The sequence below is a fragment of the Ovis canadensis genome, chromosome 16, assembly GCF_042477335.2.
Source record: "Ovis canadensis isolate MfBH-ARS-UI-01 breed Bighorn chromosome 16, ARS-UI_OviCan_v2, whole genome shotgun sequence".
NCBI classification, from domain to species: domain Eukaryota; kingdom Metazoa; phylum Chordata; class Mammalia; order Artiodactyla; family Bovidae; genus Ovis; species Ovis canadensis.
In genome coordinates this window covers 27,663,619-27,687,042 of record NC_091260.1, presented here as the reverse complement: position 1 = coordinate 27,687,042, position 23,424 = coordinate 27,663,619, and the positions used below count along the sequence as shown (strand labels likewise).

Here is a 23,424-nt window from a genome sequence, read left to right as displayed (position 1 = left end):
TGTTTCAATGCTACCCTCTCAAATCATCCCACTCTCTCCCTCTCCCACAGAGTCCAAAAGACTGTTCTTTACATCTGTGTCTCCTTTGCTGTCTTGTATATAGGGTCATTGATACCATCTTTCTAAATTCCATATATATGCATTAGTATACTAATTAGTATTTTTCTTTCTGACTTACTGCATTCTGTATAATAGGTTCTAGTTTCATCTGCCTTGTTAGAACTGATTCAAATGCATTCTTTTTAATGGCTGAGTAATATTCCATTGTGTATATGTAGCTTTCTTCGCAGAAGGCAATGGCAACCCACTCCAGTACTCTTGCCTGGAAAATCCCATGGACGGAGTAGCCTGGAAGGCTGCAGTCCATGGGGTCACTGAGGATTGGACACGACTGAGTGACTACTTTCACTTTTCACTTTCCTGCATCGGAGAAGGAAGTGGCAGCCCACTCCAGTGTTCCTGCCTGGAGATTCCCAGGGATGGGGGAGCCTGGTGGGCTGCCGTCTATGCGGTCGCACAGAGTCGGACACGACTGAAGTGACTTAGCAGTAGCAGCAGTTTTCTTATCCATTCATCTGCTGATGGACATCGAGGTTGCTTCCATGTCCTGGCTATTATAAACAGTGCTGCAATGAACATTGGGGTACATGTGTCTCTTTCAGTTCTGGTTTCCTCAGTGTGTATGCCCAGCAGTGAGATTTCTGGGTCATCTGGCAGTTCTATTTCCAGTTTTTTAAGGAATCTCCACACTGATCTCCATAGTGGCTGTACTAGTTTGCATTCCCACCAACAGTGTAAGAGGGCTGCCTTTTCTCTGCACTCTTTCCAGGATATTGTTTATAGACTTTTTGATAGCAGCCATTCTGACTATTGTGAGATGTACCTCATTGTGGTTTTGATTTGCATTTCTCTGTTAATGAATGATGTTGAGCATCTTTTCATGTATTTGTTAGACATCTGTATGTCTTCTTTGGAGAAATGTCTGCTTAGTTCTTTGGCCCATTTTTTGATTGGGTTGTTTATTTTTCTGGAATTGAGCTGCAGGAGTTGCTTATATAGTTTTGAGATTAATTCTTTGTCAGTTGCTTCTTTTGCCAGTATTTTCTCTCATTCTGAAGGCTGGCTTTTCAGCTTGCTTATAGTTTCCTTTGTTGTGCAAAAGCTTTTAAGTTTAATTAGGTCCCATTTGTTTATTTTCGCTTTTATTTCCATTACTCTGGGAGGTGGGTCACAGAGGATACTGCTGTGATTTATGTCAGAGAGTGTTTTGCCTATATTTTTCTCTAGCAGTTTTATACTTTCTGGTTTTACACTTAGATCTTTAATTTATTTTGAGTTTATTTTTGTGTATGGTGTTAGAAAGTGTTCTAGTTTCATTCCTTTACAAGTGGTTGGCCGGTTTTCCCAGCACTACTTATTAAAGAGATTGTCTTTTCTCCAGTATATATTCTTGTCTCCTGTGTCAAAGATAGGTGTCCATAGGTGCGTGGATTTATCTCTGGGCTTTCTATTTTATTCCATCGATCTATATTTCTGTCTTTGTGTCAGAACCGTACTGTTTTGATGACTGTAGCTTTATAGTAGAGCCTGAAGTCAGGCAGGTTGATTCCTCCGGTTCCATTCTTTTTTCTCAAGATTGCTTTGGCTATTCGAGGTTTTTTGTATTTCCATACAAATTGTGAATTTATTTGTTTTAGTTCTGTGAAAAATACCATTGGTAGCTTGATAGGGATTACATTGAATCTATAAATTGCTTTGGGTAGTATCCTCATTTTCACTATATTGATTTTTCTGATCCATGAACATGGTATATTTCTCTGTGTGATCTTTGATTTCTTTAACCAGTGTTTTATAGTTTTCTATATATAGGTCTTTTGTTTCTTTAGGTAGATTTACTCCTAAGTATTTTATTCTTTTCATTGCAGTGGTAAATGGAATTGTTTCCTTCATTTCTCTTTCTGTTTTCTCCTTGTTAGTGTATAGGAATGCAAGGGATCTCTATGTGTTAACTTTATATCCTGCAACTTTACTATGTTCATTGATTAGCTCTAGTAATTTTGTTTTGTGGTGTCTTTGATTTTGGTATCAGGATAATGCTAGCTTTGTTAAATTAGTTTAAGAAGGATAGATATTTACTCTTTGAATGTTTGGTAGAATTCATCAGTGAAGCCATCTGATCCTGTGCTTTTGTTGGCAGTTTTTGATTACTGATTCGATCTCTTTACTAGTAATCTATTTAGATTTTCTATTTTTTCATGATTCAGTCATGGAAGATTGTATGTTTTTAGTAATTTTTCTATTTTTTTTTCTAGGTTGTCCAATTTGTTGGCATATAATTGTTCAGAGTATCTCTGTGCTCCTTTGTATTTGTATGGTATCAGTTGTAATTTCTTTTTCATTTCTAATTTTACTTATTTGAGCCCTCTTTTTCTTTGTGAGTGTAGCTAAAGTTTTGTCAGTTTTGTTTATCTTTTCAAAGAGCTAGCCATTAGCTTCATTGATCTTGTCTATTGTTTTTTAGTTTCTAAATCATTTATACTGTGTTCTTTATTATTTCCTTTCTTCTACCAACTCTTGACTTCATTTGTTCATCTTTTTCTAGTTCATCTAGGTGTAAAGTTAGATTGTTTTAGATTGTCTTGTTTCTTGAGTTTGGCCCATATTGCTATGACCTTCTCTCTTAGAAACACTTTTGTTGTACCCCATAAGGTTTGGTATGTGGTATTTCTGTCCCTAGGTATCTTTTTTTCTTTGATTTCTTTAATGATCCATTGGTTGTTCAGTTAATTTTTTTTTTTTAACTGAAGTATAGTTGATGTACAATGTTGTGTTAGTTTCAGGTATACAGCAAAGTGATGCACTTATACATATAACAGCAAGCCTCTTAGCATTTTTCCAACGGCATTTGTTCACTTTGTGTCTTTGGGTCACATTTGGGTAATTCTTGCAACATTTTAAGCCCCCCACCAGTGAAAAGATTATGATTCACTAAAGGCTTACATGTAGATTGGCAGTTTTTAATAATAAAGTATTTAAAAATTAAGGTTTGCACTTTGTCTTTTCAGACATAATGCTGTTGCATACAGTGTAGAGTCAACATAACTTCTGTATGCACTGAGAAACCAAAGACTTTATGTGGCTCACTTTTTTGCAATATTCACTTTGTTGTAGTGGTGGGAAACCAAACCTGTGATGTCTCAGAGGTGTGCCTGCATATGCTTATATGCAAAGCAATATGTGAGTGCTTTTGACTTAGACATTATTCTCTACTCAAATCATTTGTGACCAGGGTAACTTGGAGGTTTATTTTGCAACATGTGATGGTGCCCTAGAGTTTGATGGACGTTTTTTTTCCAGCATAGTATGGAATTTATGGAGGACTTTGTGGAGGCAGTATGGTGAGATAGAAGAAGCATGGGCTTTGCATTAGAAAGCCTTTGGTTTAAGTGTGTTCACTGTAGACCCTGGATAAATTGACTTTGTCTGAGTCTCTGATTCTTCATAAATAAAATAAGAGTAATGATACCTACCTTGCAGATGAGGATTAAGTGAGATAGGATATATAAAGTGTCTGGCACAGAAGCTGGCACATGGGAGGCACTCAACAAATACCCCCTTCTTTTTGTAGAGAAAGTGTAAGGATTGAGAAAATCATGCACCTTAGTACTTTTGGTTCTTTTATATTTCTTTAAGGGTTCAGTTCAGTTCAGTTCAGTCGCTCAGTTGTGTCCAACTCTTTGCGACGCCATGAATCGCAGCACGCCAGGCCTCCCTGTCCATCACCATCTCCTGGAGTTCACTCAGACTCACGTTCATTGAGTCCGTGATGCCATCCAGCCATCTCATCCTCTGCCGTCCCCTTCTCCTCCTGCCCCCAATCTCTCCAGCATCAGAGTCTTTTCCAATGAGCCAACTCTTCTCATGAGGTGGCCAAAGTACTGGAGCTTCAGCTTTAGCATCATTCCTTCCAAAGAATACCCAAGACTGATCTCCTTCAGAATGGACTTGTTGGATCTCCTTGCAGTCCAAGGGACCCTCAAGAGTCTTCTCTAACACCACAGTTCAAACGCATCAATTCTTTGGCGCTCAGCCTTCTTCACAGTCCAACTCTCACATCCATACATGACCACAGGAAAAACCATAGCTTTGACTAGACGGACCTTAGTTGGTAAAGTAACGTCTCTGCTTTTGAATATACTATCTAGGTTGGTCATAACTTTTAAAAATCTACTACAGTATAGATTTTTGGGGGCTCCAAAATCACTGCAGATGGTGATTGCAGCCATGAAATTAAAAAACGCTTACTCTTTGGAAGGAAAGTTATGACCAACCTAGATAGCATATTCAAAAGCAGAGGCATTACTTTGCCAACAAAGGTCCGTCTAGTCAAGTCTATGATTTTTCCAGTAGTCATGTATGGATGTGAGAGTTGGACTGTGAAGAAAGCTGAGCGCCGAAGAATTGATGCATTTGAACTGAGGTGTTAGAGAAGACTCTTGAGGGTCCCTTGGACTGCAAGGAGATCCAACCAGTTCATTCTAAAGGACATTGGTCCTGGGTATTCTTTGGAAGGAATGATGCTAAAGCTGAAACTCCAGTACTTTGGCCACCTCATGCGAAGTGTTGACTCATTGGAAAAGACCCTGATGCTGGGAGGGATGGGGGGCAGGAGGAGAAGGGGACGACAGAGGATGAGATGGCTGCCTGGCATCATGGACTCGATGGATGTGAGTTTGAGTGAACTCCGGGAGTTGGTGATGGACAGGGAGGCCTGGCGTGCTGCGATTCATGGGGTCGCAAAGAGTCGGACACAACTGAGCAACTGAACTGAACAGTATAGATATTGTCTCCTCCTCCACCCCCAGGTGCATAATTATGAGAGAACTATGTAGCCAGTAAAAGCTCAAAAAGATACAATACATTCATCAGTGTTATATAAATTATGGCAGTGTAATTTGGGCTTCTGAAGTAGAAACTGAAAGGCAATTGTAGCAAAAGTGATGGTGATGGTCATGTGTCCTGGACCATTAGTCAGCGATTGACAGTGGACTCTGTTCTGCTTTGGTACACTGAGGGCTGGTGTGTGGGGGAAGTGATACTAGAGCAGTTGGATTCAGCTGTGCCAGGGTGTTCAGATTTGGAGCTTTCTGTTCTTTGTGGCTGTTTGTGTTTATTAATAAGACTTATAAGCTGTTTCTTCCTGTGGACTCAGTAGGGATTTTGGTTCCTGCAAGATGGCTGCTTGCACCAAGGAGTAACTGCCTTCATAAGCTGTGGAAAGAAGACTCTCAACAGATTTCATTTACTGTAATTTTAGTAGTAATTTTAAGGGGCTTCCCTGGTGGCTCAGTGGTAACAAATCCACCTGCTAGTGCAGTAGACACAGGAGACACAGGTTTGATCCCAAATATACAACCCAGAATTGGATTAAGAATGTTCCTTTGTAAATTAGAAATGGCATGATTGTGAGTGAAGAGGTCAGCTGTTCATATGTTAAAAGATAATTGGAAAATCGTCTTTTAGTGATGTAGTTTCATGGGATCATTGTTCTTTAATGTCTTAATTTACTATACCAATTTTATTGGAAGAAATGTGGAAAACTTTTAAAATTAAAGCAAATTTACAGTATGGATGTTTAAATGAATGCAGTTGTTTCTGTGATTAAAAACTATTTTTCCTTAAAGCATAAATTATTTCTGAAAATAGTATTTAAAAAATAGTAGAGTAACTTGTACTGATTATTTGAAGTTTTTAAGTATAACAACATAAACCAAGCAAAGTTTCTTATTTTTGTTTTAAAATTGAGAATTCAGTAGTGAATACTTTATGTTGAGCAGCCAATAAACTCATTATGAAGCAAAATGATAACTTAATGATTTTATGTGCTTTCTACAGGTTTTATTGAAAACTACAGCTGGAGATATTGATATAGAGTTGTGGTCAAAAGAAGCTCCTAAAGCATGCAGAAATTTCATCCAGCTTTGTTTGGAAGGTAATCATAATTCTTGAATTTTATTCTGTAAAAGAAATTTTGTTAATTTAAAAATTGCAATGTGTTTTCCTACAACATTGAAGACTCATGTTAAATAGTGGTAATGAATGATCAGAGTTGGTATAAGCAATGTGGGTTTGAGCTGTGTGTCAGGAGATTGAGAGAGGAGATAAAATCCCTCTAATCCCCCGCCACCAGTCAGTAAATCTCTGCATCTTTAACAGAAATTTATCTCACTTCTTTCTTTCATCCTCTAAAAGTGGGTACTCCCTAAGATGCTTTAGTTCTTTTTTCTTCAACTGTTATTTCCAACCCGTGAAAGTGAAAGTTGTGAAAGTCACTCAGTTATGTCTGACTCTTTGCAACCCCATGGACTGTATAGTCCATGGAATTCTCCAGGCAAGAATACTGGAGTGGGTAGCCTTTCCCTTCTGCAGGGTATCTTCCCAACCCAGGGATCGAACCCAGGTCTCCCACATTGCTGGCGGATTCTTCACCAGCTGAGCCACAAAGGAAGCCCAAGAATACTGGAGTGGGTAGCCTATCCCTTCTCCAGTGGATCTTCCCCACTCAGGAATTGATTGGGGTCTCCTTCGTTGCAGGTGGATTCTTTACCAACTGAGCTAACTTCCAACCATGTAACCATCAAATGTAGAATTCCAACCATTTCTCCTCTTTTGAACTCTAATTTATATATCTGATTGCCTAGTGGACTTTTCTACTCAAATCTTCTACTGTCAGCTACAACTCAAATAGTATAAAACTAAATTTACCAGTTTCTTCCCCAAACTGCCTTAACTGTGTGATTGTAATTGCCTCTTACCTGGTCTTCCATTTTCTTATCTTTGATCTCTTTACCCTCATGTTTAATTCATCTGGTAGTTAAATCCTCAGGCAGCTTGGCTTCCTAGTTTTCCAACTTCATTTTTCATTGCACTGAATAACTATGTGGTCTCAGTTGACTCTTACCTTTATTTCCTGAGCAGGTCCTTCCCATTTCCACTCATAACCTCCTTCATTTCTTGAAATCTCATATCCTCACATGCCTTTTTGGAATACTTTCTCTTCCCTTCTTTTTCTGTTCAAGTTAACTCACTCGTTCTTCTCTTTTTTGTCCATGTGGTGTCGCTTGTGGGTTGTTAGTTCCCTGACCAGGGCTGGGGTAAATCCTGGGGCCCCAGGTAAACCATCCAGTTAATCCTACCAGGGAATTCCCAATCCACTTTTTCATGTGTATTAAAAATTTTGTTTGCTTCATAAAGCCTTCCATCCAACATTCAGTGATGATATTACCAATGTTACTAGTAACTCTTAGATTTGAGTAATAAAGTGACTATCTTTCTTTTAAACAAACTTTACAGAATTACAATCACTTGGGTGTTTTCCCCTTTAGAATATTCCCTTTTAGAGCTAAATATCCCTAACATTTATAACATGCTTACTTTCAGTATACATTGCGTATAGTTTCAGATATCTCCAGTGGTGGCAAATCATTGTCCTAAATTATATCTGATTTTTAGGAAAAGAGAAGGTTAATCAAGGTATCAGAAAGCAGCGCTCTGAGTCTAAAGCAAGATGTGAAAGACAATACAGAATAACCAGTAGTAGGGTGCAGTGAGAGCTCTCCAAATAGATAATTGGAGAGAAAATTCCCAGTGGAAGATTTAAAGAATAAAAATACCCAGACCAAAACAATAAAACAAAACAACCTCCTTCAGCACCTCAAAAAAGAAAAGAAAAATTGAGCTGACAAAAAAGAAAAGGAGAAAATAAGACATCTGTAAAGACCATTATTAATAATTACTATGGCAGGCAGGAAGGAAATTGAGTCAGACAGGTAGTTCAGTCAGAGAAACCTCAAATAACTGTCTGCAGAGCTGAGAAACACAGTAGACACAGAAAAGTCAGATTTTTTTTCTGGAAAGAAGTTTGAAGAATATTAAGCTCAAATTTTACAGAGGATCAAAAGTATAAAAACATTAGAAAGAATAAATGGTAAATTATAATCCATGACCAAGTGAATAGAAGAAACAGAAAACATCTGGATATAATATAACAATGAAAGAAGAAATAAGGTTCTTAAGTTAGGTGATGATGAAACTTAATCACAACATCAATAAAATTATTTCCCTATTTATGAGAATACAAGTAGAAAGAAAAAAGACAAGGAAAATAATAAAAAATAACTAGAGCAATTCTTTTAACTGAAAAGGTGAGAAATAAAATTATTATTGCAAAGGTTAACAAGAAACTTGAGAAAACTAATTTAAATAAAGATGCTTCTAAATGAATAAAGTCAGGGTTTTAAAAATTTAATTCAGAGGGCCTCATTTTAATTCTCTGCTTATATGATTTAAACAAATCACAATATTCTAGATCTTATAATGGTCATATCAATATTAAAAGAAAAAAAAGGCCATGGTTTCCAAAATTAAAGAGCAAATGAATAAATGCGAGCTAGTGGGAGCACAGCCTCAGATACAGCCTTCAACTAAAATGGTGTTTACAGCTAAAGAGAAGTTCTTATTTTTTTTTTCCAGTTTTATTGAGGTGTGATTGGCAAAAATTGTATACAGTTAGGTTGTACAACATGATTTTTTAAATAGTGTACAATGTGATAATTTAATATATGTATACATTGTGAAATGATTACCATAATCAAGTAACATATCTGTTACCTCACATAGTTACCTTTTTGTGTGTGTGTATGTGGTGAGAATATGATATGTACACATTTCTAGTATACACAATTCTATTAATAAAAATTTCTAGTATACAATAATCACCATACCGTGCACTAGATCCCCAGAACTTACTCATCGTATAATTGAAAATTTGTATCTTTTTGACCATCATCTCCCAATTTTCCCCATCCCCCCCAGCCTCTGGCAACCATCATTCTACTCTCTGTTTCTGTGAGTTGAACTTTATTTTAGGTTCCACACAAAAGTGAGAAAATTAACTATTTGTCTTTCTATGTCTGGGGGTAGTTTTTAGTGTTTATGAAAACAAAAGATTTACAGTTACACAGACTTAATCTTAGATTTCAGATCTTTGCAAGATAGTTAGGTGAACACTCAAAAATGTGAAAATGTTCCAGAAATTCCCTGGTGATCCAGTGGTTAAGATCCCGCCCTTCCAATATAGGGGGTGCAGCTTTGATTGCTGGTTGAGGAACTGAGATCCCACATGCCATGTGGTGTAACCAAAAAAAATTTTTTTTAAATGAGTGAGAATTTTTAAAAATTGCAGGTTTAAAAAGTAGGTTAAAGAAGAGAAGGGAAGCTTGTTATCTTTGATAATTTGATTAATTCTTCTGAAAAATGAGGAAGAAATAAAATTTTAGGTTTGAAAAGCAAAATGGGGAGCAAAAAGAGAAGTAAACAGGAACATCAAAATTTTTATACTTTATGTGACTGTTAACTCTTTTGAAATTTTATTTCAACCATGTCTCCTCAGTGTCCATGCTTCATCAGTTATCTTTTATCCTCTTTCTCCTTTAGCAAGAGTTTTAAATTCTTTAGAAGTTACAAACATTTAAATATTATAGTAAGAGGTTAAAAGAAATATCTTTACAAAACTAAAATATTTGTTTAAAAAAACCCAATGGGCTAAAATAGAGAGCTCATAAAGAACTTTTAAGTAAAATGTTATTAAAGATAATATTTGCAGAAGTAAACACAAAAAAATTCTAAGAGACACATATACATGATTTTAAAATGCAATGTAAATTCCTATATGTGCTTAAGCAGAAATATAACTAGTCAGAATATGTTGTTATACCCATACATTGTTATAGCCAGAAATACAAAACTTAATGACAGTAGCAGACTCAGCATCCAAATAGAAACTTCATTTTCTATTTGAGATACATATAAATTGCTTTTTTCAGTAGTGGAGAAAATTCAGGAGGATATTATGAACACACATAATGAAATAGCAAGACCTCTTCAAAATACTAATTGAATGATAAATAAACATTTAAGAAGGACGTCAAACATCGCAAACAGCAAGATCTTTTATAGCACATGATAAGCTATAAGTGCATAGTTCAATGTGCATGCATGCATGCTGAGTTACTTCAGTTGTGTCTGACTATTTGTAGCTCTGTGGACCGTAACCACCAGGCTCTTCTGTCTACCAGATTCTCTAAGCAAAAATATTGCAGTGGGTTGCCATGTCCTACTCCCAGGAATCTTCCTGACTCAGGGATTGAACCCCATGTCTCTTAAGTCTCCTGCTTTGGCAGGTGGGTAGGCAGGCACAGTTCAACAGTGATTATTAATAAATTACAAGGAAGTGGAAATAATGGATATAGAAATTATGTGGAAATTTGGAATTTTAGGCATGATAGAATACAAAATTAAAGTGTAGAGAAACTACAGAAAATTTATATTCAATATATATAATGTTATAATAATTTCATTTATCTGACAAGAATATAATTAAGAAAATAAAGAAAAGTTTAAAGTTAAAATCCAACGTCACTGAAAGACTTAATAGGAAGTACAAAAAGGAAAGATGGGTAATGTTAAAATCTGAAAACACAATAAAAGCCTCTTCCATCATCTCAAATAGATTGTGGAGTCTTAATAGATCCTGTTCTAGAGAATTCTTGAATCTGTGTGTCTCCAGATAAGCCATAGTTGTGTTTTGATTGGACAACAGTTGCTCTCTATCCAGCCTTGTAACTTACTGGAGTTTAAGTGATCCTTTGAAAAAGTAAATCTGACCATGTGCTAAAAACTGTTGCTTACATATTATGGGCATAATGGATTATTTTTATTTTTTGATGTAGGCTGGGGTATGTTTTATATTCAAATTTAAATAGGGATTTGTCAAATTTAAGTGGAAATATCAAAGCTTGATCTCACATTTGTGTTGAACTTGAGAATTTATAGGTTGCCTCCATATTATTTAATCTTCAGAATAGCACTATGAGTAATTTATATTGTTGGTTTCATAATTAGAAAATTATATGTGCAGCATGTTGACTATAGTTATTGCATATTTGGAAGTTGTTAAAAGAGTATATCTTACAAGTTCTCAGCACAAGAAAAAAAATTTGTAACTGTGTGGTGATGGATGTTAACTAGATTTATTGTCTGTGAACATTTCACAATATATGCAAATATTGAATCCCTGTGTTGTACATCTGAAACTAATGTAGTCTTGTATATCAATTATATCTCAAGTTTTTTTTTTTTTAAGAAAATTGAGTTTTCAAGTTAAAGCCAACGAGAGGCAAGACTTACAATTGCTAACTGCAATACACATTGTTAATCAAAATAAATGGTTACTTAGGAATACAGGAGAAATACTTTTAGACTTCTTGGTTTTTACAATTTCTGTTTGTAGCCAAAGAGAACTTATCTGTACTTGGGAGTTCTTATGAATGTAGTGCAACAGATCTTCACTCAGAATGGATTGGGAAAAAGAATCAGTTAATCTTCCTTTCTATTTCTTCCAATCCATCCTCCAAACTGGATACAGTTGTTAGATCACTTGTTACTTTGTTGTTACTTTTTTTAACTGTGAGTTTTATTTCCAGTTATAGCTTGCTCATGTGAAAAATTATAAGGGTGCCTGTAAACAAGCCACAGTATTATAGTATTTTGTGAATTATGATAAACCATAGTCATGTTTTGGCTAATAAAGTGTCACAAAGTACTCATGTAATTGGTATTTTATGGATTATGTCAGTAATTGTATCAGTACAGTGCCTGGTCCACAGTAGGCACTTGATAAGTATTTGTTGTTGAATGAGCTGGGTTGGTTCAGTTTCACATAATAGAAGACTCAACTCAAATGATTTAATTAATGGAGACATTTATCATTCTCTTTGATAAGAAATCTGGTGTCAAGAAGTTCTGCAACTCAGTAAAGTATTAAGGGAACTGTGCTCTTTTCATCTCTGTTTTACAGTCATCAGCATGTGATTAAATTATAACTACACTCAATTATTGACTCCAACTCAATCAATTCAGGGATCATATAAGATCTCGCATGTTTATTAGTGTATTTATATATAAATACAAATAATTTCTTCAGTCATTTAGCAAACTTAATGAGAGTCTAATTTGTTATTCAGCCGCTAAGTCATGTCCGTCTCATTGAGACCCGTGGACTGCAGTGCACCAGGCTTCCTCCATCGCCAACTCTTGGAGCTTGCTCAAACTCATGTCCATTGAATCAGTGATGCCATCCAACCATATCATCCTTTGCTGCCGCCTTCTCCTCCTGCCCTCAATCTTTCCCAGCATCGGAGTCTTTTCCAATGACTCAATTATATATTGTGTTGATTACTCATTTTATTTGTTGACTGTTTCTTGAGCAGGGTGCACTGATGGTGCCAGACCCATAATCAGTGAGTAATTTTGATATATTTTGGATTTGTATAGTGTTTGTGTAAGTTAATTTTCTGTGGGGAGACGAGGGAGAATTAAGAAATAGGCTATTTATCTCTATGAAGGTTTCTCAATCTCCAGCACTATTGATATTTTGGGCTAGTAATTCTTTGTTGTGGGCATTTTTTGTGCCTTGTAGGATGTTTACAAGTATCCTTGGTCTTTCCCTACTAGATGCCCGTAACATCTCCCATGTGTGACAGCCTGATATTTCCAGACATTCACAAATATGTGCCACAGAGAAAAATTGCTGCTCCTCCTACCCCTAGTTGAGAACCACAGATCTGTACCAAAACCTCTTCAATTTTTATTTTGAAAATTGCATCCAGAGTTTGAGAGAATCCTTGAAGTAGATACAAAACAACCAATACTATGGTTTCTGTAGAAACTGAGTTAGATATTTTATAGTAAGTAGGGAAGAAAAGATTTTGGTTAAGGAGCCTATTTAACATTCTGGGGAAAAAAAATCTTGTGACCGGTTGTGTTAACTCTAACTATAGATACACTTAGTTTTAGGCATTGATAAATTTTCATTTTATTAAAGTATATTAATTTCAGATGTACAGCAAAGAGATTTAGATATCAGTTCAGTTCAGTCACTCAGTCGTGTCCGACTCTTTGCGACCCCATAAATCGCAGCACGCCAGGCTTCCCTGTCCATCACCAACTCCCGGAGTTCAATCAGACTCACGTCCATCGAGTCGGTGATGCCATCCAGCCATCTCATTCTCTGTTGTCCCCTTCTCCTCCTGCCCCCAATCCCTCCCAGCATCAGAGTCTTTTCCAATGAGTCAACTCTTTGCGTGAGGTGTCCAAAGTACTGGCGTTTCAGCTTTAGCATCATTCCTTCCAAAGAAATCCCAGGGTTGATTTCCTTCAGAATGGACTGGTTGGATCTCCTTGCAATCCAAGGGACTCGAGTCTTCTCCAACACCACAGTTCAAAAGCATCAGTTCTTCAGCGCTCAGCCTTCTTCACAGTCCAACTCTCATATCCATACATGACCACAGGAAAAACCATAATCTTGACTGGACGGACCTTAGTCGGCGAAGTAATGTCTCTGCTTTTGAATATGCTATCTAGGTTGGTCATAACTTTTCTTCCAAGAAGTAAGCATCTTTTAATTTCATGGCTGCACTCACCATCCGCAGTGATTTTGGAGCCCAAAAAAATAAAGTCTGACACTTTCCACTGTTTCCCCATCTATTTCCCATGAAGTGATGGGACCAGATGCCATGATCTTCGTTTTCTGAATGTTGAGCTTTAAGCCAACTTTTTACTTTCACTTTCATCAAGAGGCTTTGTAGCTCCTCTTCACTTTCTGCCATAAGGGTGGTGTCATCTGCATATCTCAGGTTATTGATATTTCTCCCAGCAATCTTGATTCCAGCTTGTGTTTCTTCCAGCCCAGCGTTTCTCATGATGTACTCTGCATATAAGTTAAATAAGCAGGGTGACAATATGCAGCCTTGACGTACTCCTTTTCCTATTTGGAACCAGTCTTTTGTTCCATGTCCATAAGTAAATAGATTCAGATTCTTTTCCATTATAGGTTATTGCAAGATACTGAATACTGATACGGATACTGAATACTGTCCTGTGTTATCCATTGATCCTTGTTTATTTTTTGTATAGTAGTTTGTATCTGCTAATCCCAAGCTCTTTTTTCAGATTAATTCAGTTTTGGCCATGTTGGGTCTTCGTTGCTGTGTGTGGGCTTTCTCCAGTTGAGGCAAACAGGGGCTGCTCTCTAGTTGCAGTGTGGAGGCTTCTCATTGCAGTGGCTTCTCTTTTGTGAGGCATGAGATCTAGGGCACATGGGCTCCTCTAGTTGTAGCTTGTGGGCTCAGTAGTTGTGGTGCAGGCCCCATGGCATGTAGGATCTTCCCAGATCAGGTGTCCCCTGCATTGGTGATTCTCAACCACTAGGCCACCAGGGAAGTCCCGAAACTCTTAATTTATCCTTCCTCCACCCTCTTTTCCAAGTTTGTTTTCTACGTCTGCTAGTCTGTTTCTGTTTTGTAAATTAGTTCATTTGTATCATTTTATAGATTCTCCATGTAAGTGATAATATATGGTATTTGTCTTCCTCTGACTCCACTTATGATAATCTTTAGTCCGTTCATATTGCTGCAGATAGCATTATTTCATTCTTTGATCGAAATATTTCATTCATTGATATATGTGTGATTTCTGCTTTATTGACTATGCCAAAGCCTTTGACTGTGTGGATCACAATAAACTGGAAAATTCTTCAAGAGATGGGAATACCAGACCACCTGATCTGCCTCTTGAGAAACCTATGTGCAGGTCAGGGAGCAATAGTTAGAACTTGACATGGAACAACAGACTGGTTCCAAATAGGAAAAGGAGTACATCAAGGTTGTATATTGTCACCCTGCTTATTTAACTTCTATGCAGAGTACATCATGAGAAACACTGGGCTGGAAGAAGCACAAGCTGGAATCAAGATTGCTGGGAGAAATGTCAATAACCTCAGATATGCAGATGACACCACCCTTGTGGCAGAAAGTGAAGAGGAACTAAAAAGCCTCTTGATGAAAGTGAAAGAAGAGAGTGAAAAAGTTGGCTTAAAGCTCAACATTCAGAAAACGAAGATCATGGCATCCGGTCCCATCACTTCATGGGAAATAGATGGGGAAACAGTGGAAACAGTGTCAGACTTTATTTTTGGGGGCTCCAAAATCACTGCAGATGGTGACTGCAGCCATGAAATTAGAAGACGCTTACTCCTTGGAAGAAAAGTTATGACCAACCTAGATAGCATATTCAAAAGCAGAGATATTACTTTGCCAACAAAGGTCCATCTAGTCAAGGCTATGGTTTTTCCTATGGTCATGTATGGATGTGAGAGTTGGACTGTGAAGAAGGCTGAGTACCGAAGAATTGATGCTTTTGAATTGTGGCGTTGAAGAAGACTCTTGAGAGTCCCTTGGACTGCAAGGAGATCAGTCCTGGGTGTTCTTTGGAAAGACTGATGCTGAAGCTGAAACTCCAGTACTTTGGCCACCTCATGCAAAGAGTTGACTCATTGGAAAAGACTCTGATGCTGGGAGGGATTGGGGGCAGGAGGAGAAGGGGACGACAGAGGATGAGATGGCTGGATGGCATCACCGACTCAATGGACTTGAGTTTGAGTGAACTCCGGGAGTTGGTGATGGACAGGGAAGCCTGGCATGCTGCGATTCATGGGTTGCAAAGAGTCGGACACGACTGAGTGACTGAACTGAACTGATATGTATATATATTGCTATATCTATCTATCTGCCACAAATTCTTTACCCATTCATCTGTTGATGGACACTTAGATTGCTTCCATGTCTTGGCTAATGTAAATGCTGCTGTATGAACATTGGTGTTGTATGTATCCTTTCAAATTAGAGTTTTTGTCTTTTCTGGATATATGCCCGGGAGTGGGATTGCTGAATCACATGGTAACTCTATTTTTAGTTTTTCTAATGAACCTCCATGCTCTTCTCCATAGTGGCTGCACCAGTTTACCTTTCCACCAACAGTGTAAGAAGTTTCCTTTTCTCTACACTATCTCATGTATTACATTTACATTTACACCCATTTATTGTCTGTAGACTTTTTGATGATGGCCATTTTGACTGGTGTGATGTGACACCTCATTATGGTTTTGATTTGCATTTCTCTAGTAATTAGTGATGTTGAGCTTCCTTTTATGTGTTTTTTGGCCATTTGTATGTCTTCTTTGAAGAAAAGTTTATTTACGTCTTATGCCCAATATTTGATTGGGTTGTTTGGTTCTGTTAAGCTGTATGAGCTGTTTGTATATTTTTGAAATTAATCCCTTGTCAGTCTCATCTTTTGCATATTCTGTCTCATTCCATAGGTTGTCTTTTGATCTTATTAATAGTTTCCTTTGCTGTGCAAAAGCTTATAAGTGTGGCCAGGTCCTATTTGTTTACTTTTGCTTGTATTTTTGTTTGTTCTGGGAGACTGACCTAGGAAAACATTGTTAGGATTTAAGTCAGAGTTTTGCTCATGTTCTCTTCTACTAGTTTCATTGCATGATATCTTATGTTTAAGTCTTTAAGCCATTTTGAGTTTGTTTTCTAAGTTCATTGATTTATATGCAGCTGTCCAGCTTTCCTAATAACCACTTTCTGAAGAGACTGTCTTTTCTCCATTGTTTATTCTTACCTCCTTTGTTGAAAATAATTGACCACAGTGTGTGGATTTACTTCTGGGCCCTGTATTCCATTCCATTGATCTATATGTCTGTTTTTGTGCTAACACCACCTGTTTTGATTACTGTGGCTTTGAAGTATTGTCTGAAGTCTGAGATAGTTATGCTTCTACCTTTGTTTTTTTCCTCAGGATTGCTTTGGCATTTTGGGGTCTTTTGTGTTTCCATATAAATTTAGGGTTACTTGATCTAGTTTCATGAAAAATGTCATAGATAATTTGATAGGGATCACATTAAATGTTTAGATTGGTTTGGGTAGAATGGCCACTTTAACAATGTTAATTCTTCTAACCTACGAGTGTGGGATATCTCCATTTTTTGAATCATTTCTGATTTCCTTTATCAGTGTTTTATAGTTCTCAGTATATAGGTCTTTCACCTCCTTGGTCAGGTTTATTCCTAGGTATTCCTGGAGCCTGGCCACTGCAACTCCTGAACCCATGCACTGAAAGGAAGAGAGCCCCTGCTCACCGCATCTAGAGAAAAGCCCACACAGCAGTGAAGACCCAGCACAGCCCAAATTAAATAAAATTAATTTAAAATTTTACCAACTTATCTGTATTACCTTTGATGTAATTTTAAAAGGGACTGTTTTGTCAACAAAAAAGACAAAAACCACGTGGTCGTGTCAGTAAAGCATTTGATAAAATTCAGTGTTCATTCATGATAAAAACTCTCACCAAAATGGGTATGACGGGAAATATCTCACCATAATAAAAGCTATTTGTAACAAACCCACAGTCAGCATAATACTCAATGGTGAAAAACTGAAAGCCTTCTTGCTAAAATTTGGAACAAGACAAGACTCATCACTTTTATTCAACATAGTATTAGAAGTCCTAGCCATAACAGTTAGACAAGCAAAATAAATAAAAGTTATCCAGATTGGAAAGGAAGAGGTAACATTGTCATTATATGCAGATGGCATCATACTCTATGTAGAAAACCCCAAAGACTCCACACAAAAGCTATTAGAACTGATAAATGATTTCAGCAAGGTAGCAGGATACAAGATTAACATTCGGAAATCTGTTGCATTTCTTTATCCTAACACTGAAATAACAGAGAATGATAAATTATTTTTTATTTTCTTCCAGCATATTATGACAACACCATATTTCATAGAGTTGTGCCTGGCTTTATAGTCCAAGGGGGAGATCCTACTGGCACAGGGACTGGTGGAGAATCTATCTATGGAGTCCCATTCAAGGTGAGATTGAATTTTACAATTTATTTTCAAGTCAGTTCGGATTGCTTAATTGAAATGATTGAGCCCCAGAAGAAAATGCATTTTACATTAGTACACAAAATGGGGTCTATAACATATTTAGGATTATACAGAGTAAGTGCAGCACTTATCCCATTAAGCTTTCTTTCTAAGTTGTCTTATCACAGAGTTTTATGCTAGATTGAATTCAGGTGGAGCTAAAGGTGGTAATGAGCATAATGTGAATCAGCGAAAAGACTGTATAACATTTTTCCTGATATCTGATTATCTGATCTTTGTAACTTTGCACATGTAAAACATTTCTAGAACATTGCATATACCATTTGATTTTAAAACATTTTATTTTAACAATACATAGAATTTTTATTAATTTACTTGAGCCACTATAACAAAGTACTTCTGACTGGGTGGTTTAAACAGTAGCAATTTATTTCTCACAGTTCTGGAGGCTAAGAAGTCTGAGATCAAGGTACTAGCATTCACCACCTGTGAAGGTTCTCTTGCTGGCTTGCAAATGGCTGCCTTCTTACTGTGTCTTCACATGGTGGAGAGAGAGCGTTTTGGTGTCTTTTCCTCTTCAGTATAGTCACATTGGAGGTTAGAGTGTCAACATGAACTCCAGGAGAACATAGTTCAGTCCAGGGCAGAATTCATTTTAAACTGTACGCAGTAGACCTTTGTAGCACAAACTGCATGCCTTAATAAGAAATCACAAAATGCATGCCATAACACGGGGAAATGAAAGAAACAACATAAAAAATGTTAGAAAAAGATGTAAGTTTTAATCAAGAATAGGTCAATGCTTTGTTAACTGCCAACACAGATCTAAAAAGAAAGAGTTAATGTTATATTTACGATATTAAGGATAATGGTGGGTTCAAGTAAAGGCTAAAAGCTGGGTTGTTTATCAATCTTATGGTATCAATATTATGTTCTCTTAGTAAACATCAGTAGCTCTTAAAATATGTGAATTTTTAAAAAATTCACATTTATACTAAAAGGATAGAGTGTCTGGAATTTCCTTTAAGTTTATACTGGGTTACTATATGACTCTTGAGAAAAATATTTGAACTGTTTGCTTTAATTTTCACATGATAATGGCCTTTAGAGCACGTGAAATAGTTTTGAAAATCTCAAATGTCACTGTTAGACTATTTTATATTTTACAAAATTGAGATATCTTATAATTTTAGAGCCTCCATCTGTTAGGAAGCATTCCTTTATTATTTGGTTAACAGAATAGCTCTTGTGATGATTCCTTTCTAAATTGAGATTTTTGCTTATTTTATTCAGGTAATACAGATAAGTTGGTAAAGTTTTAAATTAATTTTATTTAATTTGGGCTGTGCTGGGTCTTCACTGCTGTGTGGGCTTTTCTCTAGTTGCGGTGAGCAGGGGCTCTCTTCCTTTTCAGTGCATGGGTTCAGGAGTTGCAGTGGCCAGGCTCCAGAGTGCAGGCTTAGTAGTTGTGGCCCACCGGCTCAGTTGCTACATGGCATGTGGAATTTCCTGGGACCAGGGATCAAGCCTATGTCTCCTTCATTGGCAAGTGGATTCTTTACCACTGAGCCACCAGGGAAGCTTGCTGAATTTTTCAGTTAGGTCATTTTGAATACAGTGTACAGAGTTATGATCTTTTGAGTTTAGATCTCTTGAGAAGAATTTATTAAAGGAAAAGAACTTTCTTTCTGAAAAGCATTGATTATAAAACATGTCTACATTAAAAGTGAGTCTAGTATCTGCTCTTCTGTTGACTAAGAGACTGGTGTAAATGTTAGGTAGCCCTACCCTAGTAAGAAAACCACCTTAGAATGGCTTGCTCTTGCTTTTTTTTGAAAACTACCAAATGGAACCAGTGCCAGTTCAAAGAAATTTAAACTTAAAACTTTAAAAAGCATAGTAAAGCACCTAACACCATCACACTAGCTTCCTTGAATTAAACAAATAAGAAAACAGTTGTTTCATGACATTCAGAAAAGGATCGAGAAGAGAATAGTTGAAGCTTCTGAAGTGAAGTGAAAGTTGCACAGTCATGTTCGACTCTTTGCAACCCCATGGACTGTACAGTCTATGGAATTCTCCAGGCCAGAATACTGGAGTGGGTGGCTGTTCCCTTCTCCAGAGGATCTTCACAACCTAAGGATTGAACCCAGGTCTGCTGCATTACAGGCGGATATTTTACCAGCTAAGCCACAAGGGAAGCCCTAACCATTAATTCAGATTTTAAAATGTGGCTTATTTTTTAAAGTGATAATGAAAGTCACTCAGTCTTCTCTGACTCTTTGTGAACCCATAGACTATACAGTCCATGGAATTCTCCAGGCCAGAATATGGAATGGGTAGCCTTTCCCTTCTCCAGCGGATCTTCCCAACCCAGGAATTGAACTGGGGTCTTCTGCATTGGAGGCAGATTCTTGACCAACTGAGCCGCAAGAGAAGCCCATTGAAGCCTCTATAATGACTCAAAAGTAGTTATCCTGGAGAAAAAAGAAATAGATGGTTCTGAAAGCTTGGAAGGAAAGTTATGACCAACCTAGATAGCATATTCAAAAGCAGAGGCATTACTTTGCCAACAAAGGTCTGTCTAGTCAAGGCTGTGGTTTTTCCAGTAGTCCTGTATGGATGTGAGAGTTGGACTGGTGAGTGCAGAAGAATTGATGCTTTTGAACTGTGGTTTTGGAGAAGACTCTTGAGAGTCCCTTGGATTGCAAGGAGATCAAACCAGTCCATCCTAAAGATCAGTCCTGGGTATCCATTGGAAGGACTGATGTTGAAGCTGAAACTCCAGTACTTTGGCCACCTGATGCGAAGAGCTGACTTATTTGAAAAGACCCTGATGCTGGGAAAGATTGAGGGTAGGAGGAGAAGGGGACGACAGAGGATGAGATGGTTGAATGGCATTGCTGATTCAATGGACATGGGTTTGGGTGAACTCTGGGAGGTGGTGATGGACAGGGAGGCCTGGTATGCTGTGGTTCATGGGGTTGCAAAGAGTTGGACACGACCGAGTGACTGAACTGAACTGAACTGAACTGAAAGCTTAGATGGCTTTGAGGGATGAGAAGAATAGGGAAATGTCTCAGAAATCCATTCCCCTTGAGTAACCTTGCTCAGTGTAAGTAGGCAACTTTCCACAAAAAATTTGTGTTTGAGTGTATTTAGAAGACACAGGTGAGTAAAGTCAAGATTAGTAGATTGAAGGAACTGTAGATATTGGATTTGATTATATGTGAAAATCAGTAGAAGTTGTGTGGGACCTTGTTTGTTAGCTGATATATGAAGGGCCTTATAACTGAGGACATTCACTAAATCTTTGTTTTTTTTAATGCTTCAGGATGAATTCCATTCACGGTTGCGTTTTAATCGTAGAGGACTGGTCGCCATGGCAAATGCTGGCCCTCATGATAATGGCAGCCAGTTTTTCTTTACCCTGGGTCGAGCTGATGAACTTAACAATAAGCACACCATCTTTGGAAAGGTTTGTATCCAGTTATCTTAGGCTTCTATGATGTATGTGATCAACTTACCTAAGAGCTGCCTTCATAAAAATATTCCCAATGATATTTATTTATTATTTCTAAAAATGGTGAAATGCTCTGTGTTCCTGTTATAGTGAGCTGTGAGGGACTACCTGAATTTTTGTCTGTGTGTTTCAGTCCAGTCATTGATTTTTAACTTAAAATTTTTATTTTTTCTAAAATTGTTTTAATCATTATTATTAACTGCTGTGTCACTCAGATGATATGTTTTAATGTTTTTAGAAAGACATTTAGGTAATAACATTTAGTAGTTTAAAATTTATTTTGTTAATAATGAATTCCCTTCAGTTTAAAGTGGAAGTTGTGTTAACATTTAAACTGCTTACCTGAAATATTACTTTGAATAGTACCTGTTTAATCCTGCTGACATTTAACAGCATATCAGAGATTGTCGCTTCCATAGAATTTTCAATAGTTTTCTTTTAAAGGGATTCTGAGGGTTTTTTTTTCCCTTCATACTTCTCCCTTTTCATGAATATGTTCTCAGATGCCTTAAGTGTTAGGCATATTAGGCATCACTAGTGTTTCAGCTCCCTCTGCTGGTTCAATTAGAATGGTTTCCCCATATCCCAGACAAAACTGGATTTTGTGCTGATGAAAAGAAAATAACAGCACACCTGGAAAACTGGTATTATTTTAGATTTTTAAATATTTGATTAAAGGAGTCATGCCAAAAACATGGAGTGCAGTATTGTTGCTTAATATTTTTGAGCCACTCCAACACAGGCTGTCTGACATTTGTGGATTTTCCTCCCTGTTATTTAAAAAAATAAGTATGTAATAAAATGATATTTAGGTTGTCCTTCTGCACCATTGTTTACAACTGATGTTGTATAACTCACACAGTAGAGGCAAAGTATAGCATAGTAGTTAGAAGACAGAAAGGCCATCACTGTCGGATCTTCAACTTCTTTCAGCCTCAATTTTCTTATCTAGAGAAGAAAGATAATGATAGTACCTATTTTAGGATGTTTTGAGGATTAAGCATGATAATGTCTTCAAAGCACTTACCACATTGTTTTTATTATTTGCTTGTTCTGCCCTCTTCTAAAGTCTAAATTTGTTTATAATGTTTGAACAAAACGTAGTCATTCAGAAGGAAGTTACTTGGCACTGTGTTTTTAATAAAAACTGACATTCAGTATATATTGGAAATTTCCCAAAAATCTTATTGAGGAATTAAAGTTTGTCAAACCTTTCCCTTTAGGATTATGTTGCTTTATTTGCACTGTTTAATGCATATAATCTTATATAACAATATGAAATGCCTTTTTAATTACTTTAAAAATATCAAAAGTCCTCCCTGATTTCAAAGAATTAATTTAATAATTTTCAATTAAATTTCCTTTTTTATTTGATAGGTTACAGGGGATACAGTATATAACATGCTACGCCTGACAGAAGTAGACATTGATGATGAAGAAAGACCAAGAAATCCACATAAAATAAGAAGTTGTGAGGTATGAGCATGATTATTAGAGATATATTACTTTAATTGTCACTTAAAAGAAATTGAATATTTGTGTTCAGTTATCAGATGAAGGCTTTATACTAAATTAACATCACAACTTGGATTTTAGCTCTGTAATTTAGTTACTGTTATGCCCGAAGTCTGAGTCCCCAAAACTGAGAGAATAAGACGTCCACAGCAATGCAAAAACATAAAGGGGTTTTATTGCTAGCTCGAGCTAGGGCTCCCGTCTCATCCAGCGCAATGGAGTCTTGACGAGAGCCCGGAGCTCTGAATCACAGCTGCTTTTATACAGGTGGTTCTTAGTACAGCTGGCGGGTAATGATTGGCTGAGCCATAGGCGCCAGCACGATTTTCAAATCCCGCATCCCTATCCAATTGGCTCAGGTTTGGTCGACTTTCCCAGGGTGTGGTTCCCCAGAATCATGACTCAGGTTTTACAAGAATCTGAATCTTAGGCCTAGTATAGCTTGTTGAGCCTGTCATGGCTCAGGTCTGGTCCTTTAACAGTTACAGTTTCTGATTAAGAATTTTTTTAATGGAAGATTTTGAA

The 23,424-nt window shown here is 37.0% G+C and overlaps 1 protein-coding gene across 1 annotated transcript in view; it reads left to right on the top strand.

The window, feature by feature from the left end:
* CWC27 (CWC27 spliceosome associated cyclophilin) overlaps positions 1-23,424 on the top strand; it is a 255,917-nt gene that overhangs the window by 6,152 nt on the left and 226,341 nt on the right. The window contains exons 2-5 of the mRNA XM_069556311.1: positions 5,896-5,992; positions 17,731-17,843; positions 21,196-21,339; positions 22,762-22,860. Of these exons, the coding sequence (XP_069412412.1) occupies positions 5,896-5,992; positions 17,731-17,843; positions 21,196-21,339; positions 22,762-22,860 (453 nt within the window). The remainder of the gene's footprint in view (positions 1-5,895; positions 5,993-17,730; positions 17,844-21,195; positions 21,340-22,761; positions 22,861-23,424) is intronic.